General features: G+C 42.2%; 1 protein-coding gene across 1 annotated transcript in view; it reads left to right on the top strand.

The window, feature by feature from the left end:
• The window catches only part of Wdr89 (WD repeat domain 89), a 40,227-nt gene extending 27,527 nt beyond the window's left edge, over positions 1-12,700 (top strand). Inside the window, exon 2 of the mRNA XM_050153728.1 lies at positions 6,623-12,700. Coding sequence (XP_050009685.1) covers positions 6,657-7,817 — 1,161 coding nt within the window. The 5' untranslated portion in view covers positions 6,623-6,656 and the 3' untranslated portion in view covers positions 7,818-12,700. The remainder of the gene's footprint in view (positions 1-6,622) is intronic.
• Positions 12,701-20,036: the final 7,336 nt, after the last annotated feature.

Raw genomic sequence — 20,036 nt, 5'->3', positions numbered from 1 at the left:
TCTGAGGAGTTAGCATTCTGTCTATTCTCAAATAAAATATGTGCCGTTGACTCCTCCATTTCTAATAACTTTGAGTACTGTGACTGTGCTGGATAAAAAGTACAGAAGGAACTTGGGTGGGGGACGTTCTTTTTATTATTCTGTACTCTGTATAGATCCCACAGCATAAAAAAATTAATACTTGTTATATAATAGACCAGATTGACTTCAAACTTTCTAGGTAGCCAAGGATGACTTTGACCCCCTTTCTGACTCTCCTGTGTACTAGGATTATAGGTATGACCATACTTAGTTGATATATATTCTTTTAAAAAAATCGAAAGAGGATAACATGGTACTAGGCGTGTGGCTCAGTTGGTAGAGCGCGTGCCTGGCTCTTAGGAGACCCCGGGTTGATCCACCACATAAAGCTGGTGTGCTGAGGTGGGCCTGCGATCCCACCACTGGAGCAATAGAAGCCGTGAGAGCAGAAACGTACGTCATCCATACTGAGTTTGTGGCCAGCCTGAGATACATGAGACCCTGCCTCAAAAAAATAAAAGAAATAGTTAAAGGACAGTTGCTATAGTAACCATTCTTGCCTTGGTTAAACGACAGTTACTATAGTAACCATCCTTGCCTTGGAACATGTTTTTTCTATCACACTGCTTCCTTCCTTTCTCCTCTGTCATTATGTAGAATTAACTCACCATTTCTTTTAAAAATCGAATGTGGGCTTGGAAAGACTGCTCAGCAGTTAAAATAGTTGCTGCCTTTCCAGAGGACCTGGGGTTCAATTCCCAGCACCATTGTGGTTTGTAACCATATTGGGCTCTAGTTCTAGGCAATCCAATGCTCCCTTCAGGTCTCTGAGAGCACTGCACACATGTGGAATGCTTAAAATACACGCAGAAAAAAATACATAAAAATAAATAAAATCTTTTAAAAGAATAAAAGCCTAATGTGGACTGGGTCGTGGTGGCTTATGCCTTTAATATTAGCTTTTGGGAGGCAGAGGTAGATGGATCTCTGAGTCTGAGACCCGCCTGGTCTATAGAGTGAGTTCCAGGACAGCCAGGGCTACACAGAGAAATCCTGTCTTGAAAAAAAAAATAATAAAAAATAAAACAAAAGAAGCCTAATTAGAATACTCTCTCCCTCATCCCCCCATGTACATGTATATATGTATATATATGAATTTCACAGTCAGTGAGTTTCGCTAAGATAAGGTCTGTGTAACTCACATTTTCTGTATAGCCAAGGATGTTTTTAATCTCCTGTTCTTCCTGATTTCCTATTTGACTTCTCAAGTGTTAGGATTACAGGATTATGTCACTGTGTCCTAGAGGTGTTGCTAATTTATTTCACACAGAAGTGAGTTGCAGAAGATGTAGTTGGTAGGGTTTGTTGTTGGTGTTTCAGTTTTGTTATGTAGCTCTTGTTGACCTAGAACTCAATAGTACTTATTTAGAGGCAATTTGGTGGGCTGGAGAGATGGCTCAGCAGTTAAAAGTACTGACTACTCTTCCAGAGGCCTTGAGTTCAATTCCTAGCACCCACCTGGTGGCTCACAATCATCTATAATGAGATCTAATATCCTCTTCTGGCATGCAGATATACATGTATATACAGTACTCATGCATAAATCTAAAAAAATTATTAGGCAATTTGACAACATGTCCGTTTGGCAAAGAGCAGCAGTAGGTTCTCCCTAGGGCCTAGAACTCCCCAGCCATGGACTTTTTACCAAGTTTAAAATATTATGCACAAATTTCCTCCTATAGATCAAACTCACTTCATTCTATTCTGACAGAAGAATTTTGTGACAGACATTGCTAAGTTTCTACTGTTTCTTTTATTTTCTAATAAAAATTATTTATTTTACTTTATGTGAATGAGTATTATTTTGCTTGTATATTTGTATTTGTATGTGCTCATGTGTATTTGTATGTTCATATGTGCATGCTGGGTGTCGATGGAAGCTAAAGAGAGTATTGAATCCCTGAAACTGTAGTTACAGACAGTTATGAGTTACCATATGGGTGCTAGGAATCGAATGTAGGTCCTGTGGAAAAGCAGCTAATACTCTTAACCAATGAGCCACCATCTCTCCAGCCTTTCTACTGTTTCTTGATCAGAACTAAGTGAATTCTGGGTCGGGATGAGCTAGTCATTGTCTGTCTCGAATTTTGGAACAGTTAGGCCTGGATTTAAGGTGGTTTTGACTGCCTGCTGCATTCTGTATGTAGCTCATGGACAAAGCAGCTTCCTTTGGGTGAAGAAAAAGTATGTGTTTTTAAGATTGCATTTATCTATTTGTTTAGTTGTGTGTCTGTGTGATGTCGGTCTCTGTGCACACACATGGCTCAGAGTGTGTGGGTCTAGAGAACAACTTGGGGGTTGGTTTTATACTTCTCTGTGTAGACCCTGGAGATTGAACTCTGCCCCAGAAGAGATGTTTGTAGCCAAGCAAACTATCTCAATGTTCCCTTCAGTGCTTTCCCTCTATTTGGACCTCCCCTTGTCTCTTCTCAGTGTTGGTAAAGGAACGGATAACAGTGTTCCACCTGCAGGTCCTGAAATCCTCTCCTCTCCATTAGCATTGCCATCTTCTTTTCTTGGCTGTTGCTCTCTTTGTCTCCTAGAACCGTTAAGTTCTTACCATGAAAGGTGAAACAGTTGCACATTGGCTCTTCCCATGACCTTTTTTTTGTGTGTGTGAAGCTGGGGAATCAAACCCAGGCCATGTGCTAATCTTTAACCACTGAGCTATACCCCCATCTCAGTGATTTGTACTCCTTGAGCGCCTATTTCCTCCCAAGTGTTGGGGTTATAGGCTGCACTACCACTGAAGCAGTGGGGATTAAACCCAGGATTTGTGCCTGCTAGATAAACATCTTATCAACTCAAGTGTGTGTGTGAGATGTGATGTGATGTGGTGTGTTAATATGGACATGTTTGATGCATGTACTGGGGTGTGTACACAGAGGTAAGAGGACAACTTGTAGGACAATTTGGTTTTCCTTCAATAACAAGTTCCAAGATGTCACCAGGCTCATTCAACAAATGACTTTACTTGCCAAACCATCACACTGACCGATTTTTAATAGATAAAGAAAAAAATAGAGTCAGGTAGTAAGTTGGACAGTAAAATAAAGTTTAGTTTATTGTTTTGTTTTGCTTTTTAATAATGTTGAATGAGGGGGTTGGAGAGATGGCTCAGTGGTTAAGAGCACTGCCTGCTCTTCCAAAGGTCCTGAGTTCAATTCCCGGCAACCACATGGTAGCTCACAACCATCTGTAATGAAGTCTGGTGCCCTCTTCTGGCCTGCAGACATACTCACAGACAGAATATTGTATACATAACAAATAAATAAATATTTAAAAAAAATGTTGAATGAAAAGAGCAAATTTCCAAGGTAATGTGGGATTTCCCTCTGTATGCTGTGATTACCATTAATGAATAAAGAACTGCTTTGAACCTATAGCAGGGCAGAACTTAGGTAGGTGGGGAAAAGTAAACTGAATGCTGAGAGAAAGAAGGGCTGAGTCAAAGGTGCCATGGAGCCTCCACTGGAGATAGACATGCAGAAACTTTGCTGATAGGCCATGACCTTGTGGTAATATACAGATTAATAGAAATGGGTTAAATTAATATGTAAGAGTTAGCCAATAAGAAACTAGAGCTAATGGGACAAGCAGTGATTTAGTTAATACAGTTTCTGTGTGATTACTTCGGGGCTAAGTGACCGGGAATCAGCAAGCGGTGCCCTCCTCCAACACCAAGGAGGTATGTATGTAAAAATGTCATGGCATTTTTACAATTTCTTATAGGAATTTAGTTTTACTTCTAATTTTTTTTGTTTAGTTTTTAAAAAAAAAAAATCTGAGGACTAGTGAGATGGCTCTGCTGGTAAAATAGCTTGCCACCAGGGCTGACAATCTAAGTTTAGTTCTCAGGACCTACATGGTGGAAGGAGAGAACTCCTACACACACGTTGTCCTGTGACTTGCAGATAGAGCTGTGAAATGTGCACGCTCTGCTACTACATACACAACATAGATAAATGAATGTAACTAAGATATCAAGGAAATATGGAAGCATCTGTTAAATCTGGGTGTTATATATTTCGGTCTTCTATTTCTTTCTACACCTCTTTGCACATTCAGTTATGAAGTGTTTCATAACTAAACATTTAAAATTGAATAGTATAGGCACCAGATGTGGTGGCACACACAAGGGGCAAAGGTGGGCAGATCTCTGTGAGCTTGGTCTACATAGCAAGTTCCAGGATGGCCAAGGCTACATGGAAAGAGCCTGTCTTCTGGAACCCTGAGGAAGAGGAAGTGGAAGAAGTTGTGGGAGCCAAAGGGGATGGAGGACACCAGGAGAACAAATACCTCTAAATCAACCGAGCAAAGTTCATATGAACTGACAGAGACTGAAGTAGCAAGCACAGGGCCTACATGGGCCTGTACCAGGTCCTCTGCGTGTATATTACAACTTTCAATTTTCTGTTTTTATGGAGCTCTTGAGTATGTGAACAAGTGGGTCTTTAATTCTTGTACTTTTTCTTGTGGCTCTTTTTCTTCTGTTGGTTTGCCTTGTCCAATTTCACTGCGATGGTCTTTGTTTTATCTTCTTATATTTTGTTATGTTTTGTTCTACACGCTACCTACCCACTGTGGAGAAGCCATCCAGATCAGTGGTTAAGGGCAGGGTTTCTGAGCCTGGCGGTGGTGGGGCTCTTTTAATCCTAGTACTCGGGAGGCAGAGGCAGGCGAATCTCTGTGTGTTTGAGGGCAGCCTGCTCTACAGAACTAGTTCTAGGCCAGCCAAGGCTACACAAAGACACCTGTCTGGTGGGGGCGGGGAGAAGAGCATGTTTTCTGAATCCAGATTGTCTAAGTTCGAGTCCCAGTTCTAACACTGAGAAGCTACTGTCCGAAGGCGCTTCTGCAGGATTCTCCCCTGCGAACTACTATCTTGTTTGTTTCCCACAGTGCGGCAACAAGTGACTGGCTTGACACCGTGCAAGTACACTGTTTTATAATTCCAAACGTCAGAAGTCCGGGATGGATATCCCTGGGCTAAAATTAGGGAGTAACTAGGCTACATATCCACTGGAAAACTCTGGAGTGAAGTACTGCCTTCCTTTTTCCAGTTTCTTGGGCTTACCAACATTTCTTGGTATATGTTCCCTCTTTTTTAAAAAATTTCCGTGTGTGTGTGTCCATGTATGTGCATATACCGCTTCCTTGTGTCTGCCAAGGCCAGAAGGTGTAGGATCCATTGGAGCTGGAGTTACAGGTGGTTGGGAGCTGCCCTGCCGTGAGTACTGGTAACCAAACTCAGTTATCTGGAAAAGTGGTGTCTTCTGTAGGGTGTCTATTGCTGTGCTAAAACATCATGACCAAAATCAACTTGGAGAGAAACGAGTTTATTTCATTTTATAGCCTGTAATCCACTGACCAGAGAAGTCACGGCAGGAACCTGGAGTCAGGAGCTGACACAGAAGCCGTGGAAGACTGCCGCTTCCTGGCTTGCCCTTCATGGCTTCCTCATTTTTACAGCACCCAGGAATGGCACCACAGTGGGTGGGTGGGAGGCTTCCACAGCAATCATTATTAAAGAAAAGGCCCTAGAGACCTGCCTATAGGTCAGGCAGATGGAGACATTTTCTCAGGTAAGAGTTTTGTTCCCAGATAACTACTAACTTGTGACAAATTGACAACAGACTGTCCAGGACAAGCTGTAAGCGCTCCTAACTGTTGAGCCATCTCTCCAGTCCTCGTATGTCCTCTTCTTAGAAAGCCAGCGATATTATACCTCCCACTTCCCAAGCGCTTCCCCCACCCCACTTCTGCTTTTAAAGATACTTGTGCTTAGGCTGGCTTTACTCAGATAATCTAGGATAATCTTCCTATTTTAAGGTCCCGTTTAAATTAGGTTGATTAGCCAGCAGCCTTCATTCCATCTGCAACCTCAGGTCCCCTTTGTCACGTAAGCTAACCTGTTCTCAGGTCCCAGGATTAAGCCATGCACATTTCAGGGGCCTTGTTTTTTGCCCAGATAGCTCTATTTAAATTTAAACTTGCATGAGGCCGCTGGGGACTGGAGAAGGTGTGTGTTTGAACTCAAAGGGCCTGCTCAGGGGATGTGTCGATGCTTTCCAATTTTCTCATTAGCATAGAATATTATGGTGAATTCTGTATTAAGAGTGATGTGGTGAAAGTTTTAGTTACATCACAGAAGGGAAAAGATGAAAGTAATAGAGAAGATTTATTTCAGTTCTTTCATTCCAAAGTGTTATAGGACCATTTATTAGTGTTTCAGGGAAAACCGCAGGACAGGCAAGCTGACAGTTCTGCAGGAGATGGGGAAGAGAGAAAGCCTTGGCTTTTGCAATGGAGTTTGGGAAACAGCAGCAAGGCAGAAGTGGCTGTAATGGAAAGAGCCACCAGGGAAGCGAGGCCAGGCACTAGTCAGCATCTGAAAGCAAAGTACCAAACGGAGAGGTGCTCAGAAAAAGGCGTGATCGGTAATGGAAGCTCGGCAGGCTTCTACCCCCAGTGGTTGTGACTCAGTTGCACTTTTGGAGAAGCTATGAGTTTTCCTTTGATTTTTCTATCTTTATTACAGAGTTTTCTTCCTACCTGTGGATGTTGCTGCTGACATGGAGAGGATTGAGCAGCAGTTTGCTAATCTACATATTGTTAGACGGTCCTCAGAACCAAAAGAGCCCACCTACCTGCTTGGCATAGACACATCGAAGACCGTCCAAGCAGATAAAGGGAGCTTGGTTGCTGTTCTGTGTTCAAATGCATCTGTCAGAATATATGATAAAGAGACACTAAATCTTCTACGAGAATTTAATGGCTCTCCCGGACTTCTTAATGGAGTCAGATTTGCGAATTGCTGTGACAATGTCTATTCTGCAGGTACGGATGGCACTGTCAAATGCTGGGATGCTCGGTTAGCTAGTGAAAAGCCCGTGCAGTTGTTCAAAGGTTACCCTTCCAACATTTTTATTAGTTTTGATGTCAACTGCAAAGATCATGTCCTTTGTGCGGGTACAGAAAAAGTGGATGATGACGCCTTGCTGGTATTCTGGGATGCCAGGACCGCGTCTCAGGATTCATCTACTAGAGAGCCACTCGGGGCCTACTCAGAGACACACAGTGATGACATCACCCAAGTACGTTTCCATCCCAGCAATCCCAACATGGTTGTCTCTGGCTCAACCGATGGCCTGGTAAATGTGTTTGATATCAGCGTGGATAACGAAGAAGATGCGCTGGTTGCGACCTGTAACTCTGTTTCCTCGGTGAGCTGCATTGGTTGGTCCGGAAGGGATTATAAACAAATTTACTGCATGACACACGATGAGGGATTTTGCTGGTGGGATCTTAATCATTTGGAGACTGATGAACCAATCACATGTTTGAACATCCAGGATGTGAGAGAAATAAGTGATGGAAAAGAAGGTCCTCTGGACTATCTGATCGGCGGCCTATATCATGAAAAGATGGATAGATTGTTTGTTATTGGAGGAACCAACACGGGAAGGATTCACGTAATGAGCTGCACCTCGTCGGGACTGACCCACGTGACTAGCCTTCACGGGGGGCATGCAGCCACTGTTCGCTCTTTCTGTTGGAACGTGCCCGAGGACTCTTTGCTGACCGGGGGAGAGGATGCACAGTTGTTGCTTTGGAAACCCGTAGCTGTAGAGAAGACCTTCCCAAAGAAAGACAGCTTGAAGATAGCCTCCTCCGTGCAGCAGCGAGTTCGCGTCCACAGCACCGGTTCTTACAAGAGGAGGAAACAGCAGTGATGTCGTGATGGGGATTTGCAGGCGCTTCTGGTTTCAAATCATTTTTGTTTCCTATAGCAAATGTTTTTAAAGCCTACCTGTAAAAGCAGCAATTAGCAAAGTCCCAGACAAATATTGAGAATGATTTAATTTGTGTCCAGACATAACCTATAATATTTTTAAAGCCTCCAGTTGAGCATAAAAATCAGTGACATGACAGGGAAATTATAGGCCTGTAATTTCCTTTTGAAACCCACCTGTTGAGTTAGTGAGTGTCAAGTTTGGAGAAATCGCTCTGAAAAGGGCTCTTAGTTAGATAGATAGCTGGGGAGACCGTGGCACAGCTGGTTTGGGCTATGCTTTTTTAAGATCAAAGATTTTGCATTTGAAATTATCTTCACTGTCCACACGACATCAGACTGTTGGGTGGTATGAGGAGTTTGTGCTTGCTCACTGCACCTACCCCATCACCTCTGAGCACCGACTCAGCATCCTAGTGAGTCTAAACAGAATTTTATTTTTTTTTAGGAATGAAGTATACATTTTTTTTAATGAGAAAAATATATTTAGTAACTACTTGCATCTGTACTTTAAAAACTCTATTTACACTTAGGTAACTGACACCCAGGTGCTTTGCTGTTGAAAAAGAAATTATCTTACTAGATTCATTTTAAGGCTTAGAGTAAGATAAAGAAATTAAAATACAACAGCAGGGCTATTCTATTTCAAAATATTTTTTCAATAATATGATTAAATTTCCTTATTTCACCCATAATTTTAAACTTGAAGCTTTTTTTATTGCCAGTGTGTGTGTGTGTGTGTGTGTGTGTAGATGACAGGACAATGTAAGAGTTTTATCCTTCTACCATGTTACCATCTGGGTCCCAGGAATTAAACCCAAGTCCTTAGGCTTCACAGTAGGTTCCCTTACTTACTGAGACAGTTTGGGGTGGGGTAGCAATTATTGCTAATTTTGTCATTTTTCCTATAAAAATTATTTTTGTAACAAACTATAGAAGTTATCCCTGAAAGTATAGTCTTGGTGGTGGCATAAGCCTTTAATCCCAGCAATCAAGAGGCAGAGGCAGGTGGATCTTTGAGTTCCAGCTGAGGCCAGCCTGGTCTACAAGAGCTAGTTCCAAGAGCGGCTCCAAAACTACAGAGATACAGAGAAACCCTATCTCAAAAAACAAAGTGTGTGTGTGTGTGTGTGTGTGTGTATGTGTGTGTACATACATATTTTGTAAAGTGCCTTAATAATAGAAATTAATAAGGTAATCCTTTTTTGAGGGTGGGGGTAGAGGTTAAAACGAGGTTTTTTGTGTGGCCCTGGCTGTCCTAGAACTCTCTCTGTAAACCAGAGTGGCCTTGAACTCAGAGATTTACCTGCCTCTGGCATCCTAGTGCTGGGATTAAAGGTTTATTACTTATTATTTTAAAAAATGTCTATGTGTATGTGTGCATGACATATGTATGCAAGTGTGTGTAGAGGCAGAAGAAGCAAAGCATGACAGTGGCCAAGACAGACACCCTCGCCAGCGGGAATCAAGGCTAGGTAGGCAGCATTGCTGTTTCCTTAGTTCTCTTTGTGCGGAGGTCACCTCCCATCCCGAAGTGCCGAAGTGGGGAAAGTCTTTCCTCCTTTAAGCCTTCCCAGAAGTGACCTCACAGATCTGCCCAGAGGTGGGTCTTAGCTGATTCCATAAGGTGATAAAAGTGCGCAGCCTTGAGCATTAGCCTTTCCTTAGTGTGAACAGAGGGCAATCACTGTCTGCACCCCCTTTCTGTAGGGTAGCACATCGGAACATCTTACTTCTCAAATATAACTTGCTGCCTATCGAGCAACTCTCAACAGCTCTTCCCCTCCATTTTAAGTGGATGGATTTATGGTATGCAAATTATATCTCACAGTTGAAAAAAGATACTACATGTCTCAGTTACTAGTCTATTGCTGTGAAAGAAGGAACACCATGACCAGGACTTTTTGTTGTTGTTGTTTGTTTGATTTTGGTTGTTTGAGACAGGGTTTCTCTATATCTTTGGAGCCTGACCTGGAACTCGTTTTGTAGACCAGGCAGGCCTCGAACTCAGAGATCCACCAGCCTCTGCCTTCTGAGTACTAGGCTTAAAGGCATGTGCCACCACCCAGCTGACCAGGACTACTTATAAAAGAAAACATTTAATTTGGGGTTTGCTTACAGTTCCAGAGAGTGAGTCATGACCGTCATGGCAAGAAGAATGGCGGCAGGCAGGCTTGGTCCTGGAGCAGTAGCTGAGAGCTTACACCTTATCCTCAAGCCTGAGGCAGAGAGGAGACACTGGGCCTAGCATGGACTTTTGAAATCTCAACGCTCACCCCAGGTAACACAGTTCCTCCAACAAGGCTACACCTCCTAATCCTTCCTAAAACAGTGTGATCAACTAGGGATCAGGCTTTCAAATATATGAGCCTATAGGGGCCATTTCCATTCAGATCACCACACTAGGGAAGGCAGGATTGAGGTATAAATCCTGTTGACTGGTAAGATGAAATTTAAGACTGTATTGATTTCAGAACTAGGTAAACACTGGAAAGGGCTCTACTCTTGTTAATGTATGAATATCTATAATCACAATGCTAGATAACTCAGCTCAGTGAATTTTTGTATTAAAAGCATGACCCAGGCTGAATAGTGGTGGCGCACACCTTTAATTCTGGTGCTCGGGAGGCAGAGGCAGGTGGATCTCTGAGTTTGAGGCCAGCCTGATCTACAAAGTGAGTTCCAGTACAGCCAGAGCTATTATACAGAGAAATCCTGTTTCAAAAAAAAAAAGAAAAGAAAAAGCAAAAGACAAAACCGTGACCCAATATATTTATCTCAAGAATGTCAGGATAACTTAACAGTAGAAAGTCAATGGCAATGGTGGACATAAAAGACGGAAATCAAAGTGCTCTTAATTAATACAGAGAAACCTTCGTGCATCTTAATATTTTTCAGTTTCACATTTATTTATAAAAATATAAGCATCACATAAGGAATAAAATACTGAATGGGAAAGGTACAGTATTAGGCAGAATGCTATTTTTCTGTCATAAAACAGAAATCCAGTCTTTTGCAGCAGCATGGATGGAACTGAAGAGCAGTATGTCGAGTGAAATAAGGACCAGAAATGCATCACATGGACCTAGGAGGACTCGAAATCCATCTGCCTCTGAAGCCCGAGATGAGAACGGTGGATTCCAGAGGCTGCAGAGTTGATGGATGAGTACCAGGTTACAGTTAGAAACAAGTTGTTCTAGTGTGCTATTCCATAACAGAGTCATTCAAAAGGTAGAAGAGGGCCTGGAGAAATTACTTGGAGCTGAAGAACATTGGCCGCTCTTCCAGAGGTCCTGAGTTCAATTCCCTGCACCCACACGGCAGTTCACAGCCATCTATAACTCCAGATCCAAGATATCAGGTGCACTCTTATGGTCCCCATGGGCACCAGGCAAGTGTGTGTTGCACAAACATCCATACAGGCAAAATACCCATACATATAAAATACATATTAAAAAGTTGTAAGAGAGTTGGCACAATGGCTCAGCAGGTAAAGGGATTTGCCATCAAGCCTGACAACCTAAGTTCTATTTTTAGGACCTTCATCATGTATGGGAGAACTAACTTCCTGACATCTACCAAGCATCTTAATGTCCACGTGCACACAAAAAAATAAATCATTTTTAAAAAGTAGAAGAGCTCTTAACCACTGGGCCATTTCTCCAAACTCTCCTGCTTGCTTTTCTATGAGGTACACTTTATGTTTTCTATTTGTCTGAACTAAAACTTCTGTTTAAGAAATTAAGCCCCCCCAAACAAACAAGCAAACAGGAGTGAAGGGAGAGGAGGAGTCTAAGTACCTACCCTGCAGCAGTACTAGTCTCTTTCAGAACTTTTCAGATGATCCCTAGAAGCAGGTGCCAATTGAGAAAACTAGAGCCTGGAAAGGTCAAGTTGATTTTTTATTTTAGGGACAGGCTAGCCCAAAGATCAATATTTTAGCAAAGGAGGACCTTGAACTCTCGATCCTCTAGCTCACACCTCTGGTGTTAGGATTACAGGCATTCACCACCATTCCCAGTCTTGAGGGTTGCTGGGAAGTGAATCCAGGGCTTTGAGCATGCCTAATAAACACTGAATCAAATGAGCTACATCCTAAACGTTTTTGTGTATGTATGTGCATGCGTGTATGTATAGGAGCTTAAATGTGTATTGGATATCATGAGGCAGGGTCGCTCACTGAACCTAGAGCTTCCCAATTCAGCTAGAGGGGCTGGTTAGCAACTTCAATACCCCTATCTCCACCTCCCTGGTGCTGGGGTTACAGATGTATGCTCCATAACAAACTCTAACCACTGAGCCATGTCTTCACTTGATGAAGTCCAACATAGCCAGTTTGCCTTACACAGGCTATGAAAATTCCACTACTGGGCTACCTCCCTGATCTTTTCTTTTTTCCTTTCTTTTATTGTGGGCAGTTTCTCTTTCCCCGTTTGCTAGACTGCTCTTTGGTGCACATCTAGCCACCACCAGTCTTTCTTTTTTCTTAATACTTTGATGTTAAATTGTGGATATTTTGATGAAGAAAATCTTATGATGGCACTTTGATATATTGTAAAATAACCATGTCCTCTTCTACATCCTCAAATCACTTACATAGGATCACCAAGAATAAATACTTCTTACAACTAGTTTCTTAAAATAAAATATATCTGCTGTCTCAAAACCTGTAATATCTCATTGCCATCTGTCCAATCACTTGTCAGCTAACCACAGCTTACTATAAGAATAAATTACATAGCTAGAAGAGATAATGTTCTCACCACAAAGAACGATAAATGTTTGAGGTGATGAATATGCTAATTATTCCGGTTTGATCATTAAGCAATGTATACACACATGGAAATATCACACTGTCCCACATACATATGTATAATTACATGTCAGTTTAAAAAGTTAGAGAGGGGGCCAGAAAGATGGTTCAGTGGGCAAAAAACACTTGTCATCTAGCATGGTAACCTGAGTTGGATCCCTGGAATCTGTGTAATAGAAGTAGAGAACCAATTCCCCCAAGTTGTCCTCTGACCTCCATACATATGTGCCCACACACATATACACAAAAATAACAAATAAATAAAGGCAACAAAGTTAGGGAGACTAGGAAGTATTTTAATGGGCAAAGTGGTTGCCATGGGAAAATGAGTATCTGAGTTTAGCTCCACAGCATCTATTCAAAAGCTGGCTGTGGGAGTATGTACCTGTGTTCCTAGCACTGGAGAACAAGAAAATGTTTGTTATCTATTGCCCAGAGGCAAGAGAATTCTTGGGACTTGCTGGCCGGTCAAGCCAAATCTATGACTTCAGGGTTTGGTGAAAAACCCTGCATATTCATCACTTTGCTATTTCTATGATAAAATACCATGACCAAGGCAACTTGTAGAAAAAGGAGTTTATTTGGGCTTATGGTTCCAGAAGGAGAGTCCATACTGGCTGAAGAGGCATGGTGACAAGAGGTAGTCACAATAGGAAACTGAGAGATTGCATCATCAGCCACAAACATACAGAAGAGAGAGTGAACTGGAAGTGGGGCAAGGTTATAAACCCCCAAAACTCCTGTCCCCATAATGTACTTCCTTCAACAAAGCTGTACCTTCTAAAGGTTCTGTAACATCTACCAACTGGACCAAGAGTGGGAATGTGGAGCTTTATAAGAACCTACAAAAAAAATTACACAATTGTTGAGAGTCTTTGGCCCCTTCTTGTATTATCTGAAGTGTGGAGAGAGACAGAACTAATAAGGTAAATGGATAGACAGCTAATAGATAGCTAGGTGCGCTCATAAACAGGTGGGAATTGACTCTTTCCTATGGAGCCTGAAAAGTCCCACAGTGTGATCCCTGTAGCATGGGATGCTTTAAGTATGAAAGCCCAAGGACCAGCAGGGCCAAAGGTCTAACTCTTAGTCTGAAGCCCACACCTAAGATACAGTGGTGGTATCAGTTTAAGTCCAAGGGTGTAGAGGCCAGGGAACCTGGAGTCCTGATGCCAAATGATATGAAAAGTGGTGGCCCCGTTCTGAGATGAGGGAGAGGGAGAAAGAGGGAGGAAGGGAGATGGGAAGAGAGAGAGAGTGTGTGTGAAGATGAGAATACTTCTTCTTTCTCTGCCATTTTGTTCTATCCAAGCTCTCAGTGAATGGGATGGTGGCTGATCATTTTGGATAATGGCTGATTTTCTGTACCCATTCCATTGGTTCAACTGTCAATCTTTGCTGGGAACACCCTTGCAAACATATCAAGAAATCCTGTTTTTACTATTTTACTGTTTAAGGGTGTCTGTATAACCCTTAGTTCTGTCAAACAGACACCTGAATGAATGAGCACATTTGATAAACTCCTATTTATGATTCAAGACCCAGACCAATTGTTTCTTCCTCTGTGAACAATTTCTCATCTCCACCTAGGAATTTAACTCCTCTCTTGTTTTATCCTGGTTAGTCCTTGATCCTATCCATGCTTTTATTACAAATCATACGTTTCTGCCTGGGCGGTTGCCGCTCTTTTATATTTAACAACAGCAATTACAACAAAGCACAGGGTGACATCACAGGGGAGGCTGTGACAGGAACACTGGGTGTCTGAGTTCCAGAGCAACCCTACATGGTGAGACTTTGTCACAAACTGTAGTAAGGAGCCAGCTTGTTGGTTCCCGGCCACTTAGCCCCAAAATAATTACATATAAACTGTTTTAATTAAATCACTGCTTGGCCCATAGCTCTAGCTTCTTATTGGCTAACTCTTACACATTAATTTAACCCATTTCTATTAATCTGTGTATTGCCACGTGACTGTGGCTTACCGGCTAAAGTTCCATCTGGCTCCAGTGGGGCTACATGGCTTCTCTCTAACTCCTTCTTCTTTCTCTCAGCATTCACATTAGTTTTCCCCACCTAGCTTTTTCTGCCCTGCTCTGCTATAGGCTCAAAGCAGTCCTTTACTAACTAATGGTATTCACAGCATATAGAGAAGAATCCCGTATTACCTCCCCTTTTCTGTTTAAATAAAAAGGAAGGTTTTTAACTTTAACATTGTAAAATTACATATAACAAAACAGGTATCAAGCAAGAATTACAGTTACAATATTTATATCTACTTTATTTTTATTATAACTAAGAAAACTATAACTTTAAATTCTTCAACTCCATCAAAGACTTCAGAAGGATATAATATTACCTAAGTAAACAGTAAGTTCATTATAAGCAACTTCCAAAACTCTAAAATTGACAGAGACATTTTACTTCCTGGACAGTCACTCAAAGTTCTTCTGTACTGTTGGGCATCCATCTTCAGCCTACAGGCCCATAGTATCTGGCAGACTTTTCTGTGAAGCAGGAAATTTCAAAAACTGTTTTGCCTCTATTGACAGTTTGTCAGTCACTTTCTTTTGTGTCCTGCAGAATGTCTTGCAGACTCTTTTATGAAACAGGAACTCTGAAGAATGGTCTCACCTTTAGGCAAATTCAGCAGTCATTTCTCTGCAAGTCCTGCATGTCCAGTTCATCAAGCAGTCCAGGCAAGAGCAGTTTTTTGCCAAATGGCTAATCATAAGGAGCCTCTTCAATGCCCATCTTACTCTTGAAGTTATTGGTGCTGCCAGAAGCAGATGTGTCTCATTGTCATGAAAAGTCCTAAGTTATTAAAAGATTTTAAATGCCATATCCTAAAGGTCTCTGAAAGATTTGAAGAATACCTATCTAACTGAAATATATCTCTATATATCTAGAAAGCCTAACATGATATACACTTGACTATTATAGTTGATTATAACCTATATTTCTTAATTATACATTACATTTTTAAATGAGCTGCATAAACACAATGCCCTAAGAGCAGAAATATACATAAAACAAAACTGACCTTAAATTTGTATCAATAAATCAAGATACATACAAATCTTTATAGAATATCCCCCCTTTAAATGTAAAAGAACATTTATAAACAATATTTGGGAATATGGGCATAGTTTTTCTCCAAACTGCTTCCTGCTGTTTATTTGGCAAAGTATTTTTTGAAGGGTGTTCAAGGCAACCTTTCAGGAGATCTTGATCCATCAAACCATATTAGTCTGGAAGCAATTCACAGGTTCTTATCCTCTGTGGAAACAAAAGAAAAACCTCTTTTCCAAAGCAACATATCCTTAGGCTCAAATTCTGAAGTCAAGATACCTTTGATATATATGTGTGTGTGTGTGTGTGTGTGTGTATATTTGCTTAGCTTAGCAGTCTCCAGAATCAAATGTTTCTCTGCAGTCAAAAAATTCAAAGATAACAAAATAATATACTTTATCCAGACTCTGTGAATTTTCCATCTTTACATGGCTTGTTTTTAATTCTATTAATTTTTTATATTTATTTTAATTTTTTTACCTCCTTAATCTATGACTGTCTGTACTCTGTCTCTTTAAGGACTTTACCTTTTTTTGTTTGTTTGTTTTTTCGAGACAGGGTTTCTCTGTGGTTTTGGAGCCTGTCCTAGAACTAGCTCTTGTAGACCAGGCTGGCCTCGAACTCACAGAGATCCACCTGCCTCTGCCTCCCAAGTGCTGGGATTAAAGGCGTGCGCCACCATCGCCCGGCTTGGACTTTACCTTTTTTAAAAACCATTTACTTCCTTTTATAACTGTGTATATTCTTTTTTTTTGTCTCTCCCAAGCCTATGTACATTTATACAACACTGTGACCCATTTAAAGGTCTTTTATGTCTGAATTTGTCCTATTGTATATCTGTAATTATTTCCTGTCTAAAAATGAAAATGCTAAGCGCTTCTTTTTTTTTTTTTTTTTTTTGATTTTTTGAAACAGGGTTTCTCCATAGCTTTTTGGTTCCTGTCCTGGAACTAGCTCTTGTAGACCAGGCTGGCCTCAAACTCTCAGAGATCCGCCTGTCTCTGCCTCCCAAGTGCTGGGATTAAAGGCATGTGCCACCACCGCCCGGCGTTGCTAAGCTCTTCTTAAAAACTTAAGCAGCACCATTGCTAGGGGAAATATGGCAGTGTCTGATTGCCCCATCCAGCCTAGCATGGCAGAGCTGCTTGCTGCCTCAGAGAGCCATGCACAATGTCCCATCTCTAGGCACACAGCTGGTCCATGTTGCCATCAAGCAAGCTGTAGCACATTGCTCACAAACCCCATTCAAATGCTCAGTCTCCTGGAAGAGCCAGAGGTCATGCTGGCAGCATGGCCTAGAAAGTTGGCATTACAAAATGGCACAGCGTTTTTCCTGCTATAACTGAATCAGGAAAACTTCTCTTAAAGGAGCTGCAGCATGCCATCAACAAACAAAGCCCATGGGGGGGGGGGATGCATCTAAACTTTTTAGTGTCTAGAATTCCTTTGCAAGCCCTCTCAGGTTTAAATAGATTTTAGTTGGCCATGTGGGTGCCAATTTGTTGACAGAGGTTTCTGTCCCACCAGGTTCTTCAGTCATATAGTCCCAAAGAAACACACAGAGGTCTACATTAATCATAAACTGGTTGGCCTGTTAGCTCAGGCTTTTTATTAACTCTTATAACTTATCCCAGCCCATAATTCTTGTCTGTGTTAGTCACGTGGCTTAGTATCTTTTTCAGTGAGGCAGTCACACCTTGCTTGCTCTGTGTCTGGCTTCCTCTCTATCTGGGTAACAACTACTGACTGAAACTTTCCTCTTCTCATAATTCTCATTGTCATGCCTCTACTTCCTGCCTGGTCACTTTCACCCTACCTATATTTTCTGCCTGGCTCCTGGCCAATCAGCAAACAAACAAAATTCAACCCCTCCCTCAACCAACAGACAACCCAGAGTTCTTTTTCGATGACCTTAAAAATCCTGTGGCGCTTATAGATTCTGCTCCTGACCTCAGAGCTATTACAGTGATCCATTTGCCAACCCTGCAAAGGGTCCCTTTCTACGTGAGGGTTCTAGCACACCTTAGGCTAGGTGCGACTTTGTTGGAGTGGGTGTGGCCTTGTTGGATGAAGTGTGTCACTGCCGAGGTGGACTTTGAGGTCTCGTATATGCTCAAGCCACGCCCAGTGAAACAGAGCACTTACTGTTGCCTGCAAGATGTAGAACTCTTAGCTCCTTCTCCAGCACCACGTCTGCCTGTGTGCAGCATGTCCCACCATGATGATAATGGACTGAACCTCTGAACTGTAAGCGAGCTACCACAATGAAATGTTTTCTTTGTAAGAGTTGCCATGGTCATGATGGTCATGGTGACACGCTTCACAGCAATAGAAACCCTAACTAAGACAGTAATGGAAAACTCGACGGACAGGAGGGACAGCATGTGTAAAACACAGAGGCGAGAAGTATGTAGTTAATTTTTGTCCTGATCTTTGGATGCCGGTCTTCCTAAGTTTCTCTGCAAATACATTCACAAAGCACATCTTAGGGTGAGTTAGCTCTGCAGATGGCTCAGCTCATCTCTTAAGTCTTTGTTTCTAACTGTTTGGATTCTGAGGACAGTGCCTCTCTAAGCTGTTTCCTCAATTTCACGTAGTTGTGTAATTGCTGAAATTGTTTATGTAATTACTTCTGGGAGATTGCTCATGCTTTTAATCCCAGAACTCGGGAGGCAGAGGCAAGTGGATCTCTGTGACTTCAAGGCCAGCCTGGTCTACAGAGTGAGTTCCAGGATAGCCAGGACTACACAGAGAAACCTGTCTTGAAAACCAAACAAAATCACATGTATGTATGTATGTATGTATGTATGTATGTATTTATTTGTGTCCATGCATGTGTGAACATGTACCATGGTGCACATGTGTAGGTCAGAGGACAACTTGTGGAAGTTTGTTCTCCCCTTCTACCGAGCGGGTCCTAGGGATCAAACTCAGATTGTCAGGCTTGATGACAAGCCCTTGCTGCCTGCTACCTCCATGGTGCTACTTGGTGCCTGTTTTCAGGACCCTGTTGACTGCTCTGGAGTTCGTCTTAGTCCCTAGCCCAGGGCCAGTGCCGTATGAATCTCACCGGAGCTTGTTTGCTGATTCTCCTTTATTGATTAAATTAGACTGTAAGTAGAAAGCTGAATTCTGTGCCTACATTTCTCTAGAAGAGAAACCTTACAACGAGTGTAACTTGGTCCAGGAACTGAATGACGTTCTTACATGTTTAATCCAAGACTCTCCCTGAGACCCATTTTAGGGGTCTCTGGAAGAGCAAGACTAATGGGGTGCATATATATTAAGGAATTTCTTAAGTTAGCTTTAAAGCAGTAGCAACAGCAAAATCAAACCTGAGAACTGAGGACCAGGGTTACATGGTCCTTGGGGTGAATGCCTCAGCAGTAGTTCCACGATGGCTACCTCTCTTTTGGGGGGATAAGAAGCAACCTAGGCATGGGAAACAGATGGCTCCTGATGTGACCAGGACTCTTCCTCAGACTCAGATGTAGGAGGCAGTAGTTTGCAGTGATTAACTTGTTCTGCTTTGCTTGAGGTCCCAGGGATCAAACCCAGGGCCTTGAACATGCTGTAGAAGCTTTCCATCTATTCCCATCTCTGCATGAAGTGCTTATGAGTATGGACTTGGGGACTGAAGAGGAGATCAGTGGTAAAGGGCTTGCCTAGCATGTGCAAGGCCCTAGGTTAGACCCCCCCCCCCAAGATCACAATGAAAGAAGAGTGTGCGAGAGTCTCAGGTTTCTAATGCTGTGATAAAAACACTGTAACCAAAAGCAACTTGGGGCTGGGCATGATGGTGCACATTAATCCCTGCCCTTGGGAGGCAGAGGCAGGAGGATTTCTGTGCGTTCAAGACCAAAGAGGTCTACTTAACAAGCTCTAGGACAGCCAGGACTACAGAGAGACCCTGTCTCAAAAAACAAAAAAAATAATAACAAAAGGCAACTTAAGGAGGAAAGGGCTTACATTTCCTCAGTCCTAGACCGTTGAGGGAAAGCCCAACTAGGAACTCAAGACAGGAACGTGGAGGCAGGAACTGAAGCCGAGGCCATGGAGGAATGCTCTTTTCTGGCTTTCTTTCCATGACTTGCTCAGATCGATTTCTTATATAATTCAGGAACACCTATCCAGGGGATGGCATCACCCACAGTGGCTGGAACTACCTCACATCAGACTTTAAGGGTCCATCTAGGGGGCTGGAGAGATGGCTCAGCAGTTAAGAGCACTGGCTGCTCTTCCAGAAGATCCGAGTTCAATTCCCAGCAACCACAT

Source organism: Alexandromys fortis, unplaced genomic scaffold (assembly GCF_014885135.2).
Source record: "Alexandromys fortis isolate MF-2015 unplaced genomic scaffold, M_Fortis_MF-2015_v1.1 scaffold_82, whole genome shotgun sequence".
NCBI classification, from domain to species: domain Eukaryota; kingdom Metazoa; phylum Chordata; class Mammalia; order Rodentia; family Cricetidae; genus Alexandromys; species Alexandromys fortis.
Note: the sequence above shows the minus strand (reverse complement) of the source record. Positions and strands in the feature narration are given on the sequence as shown.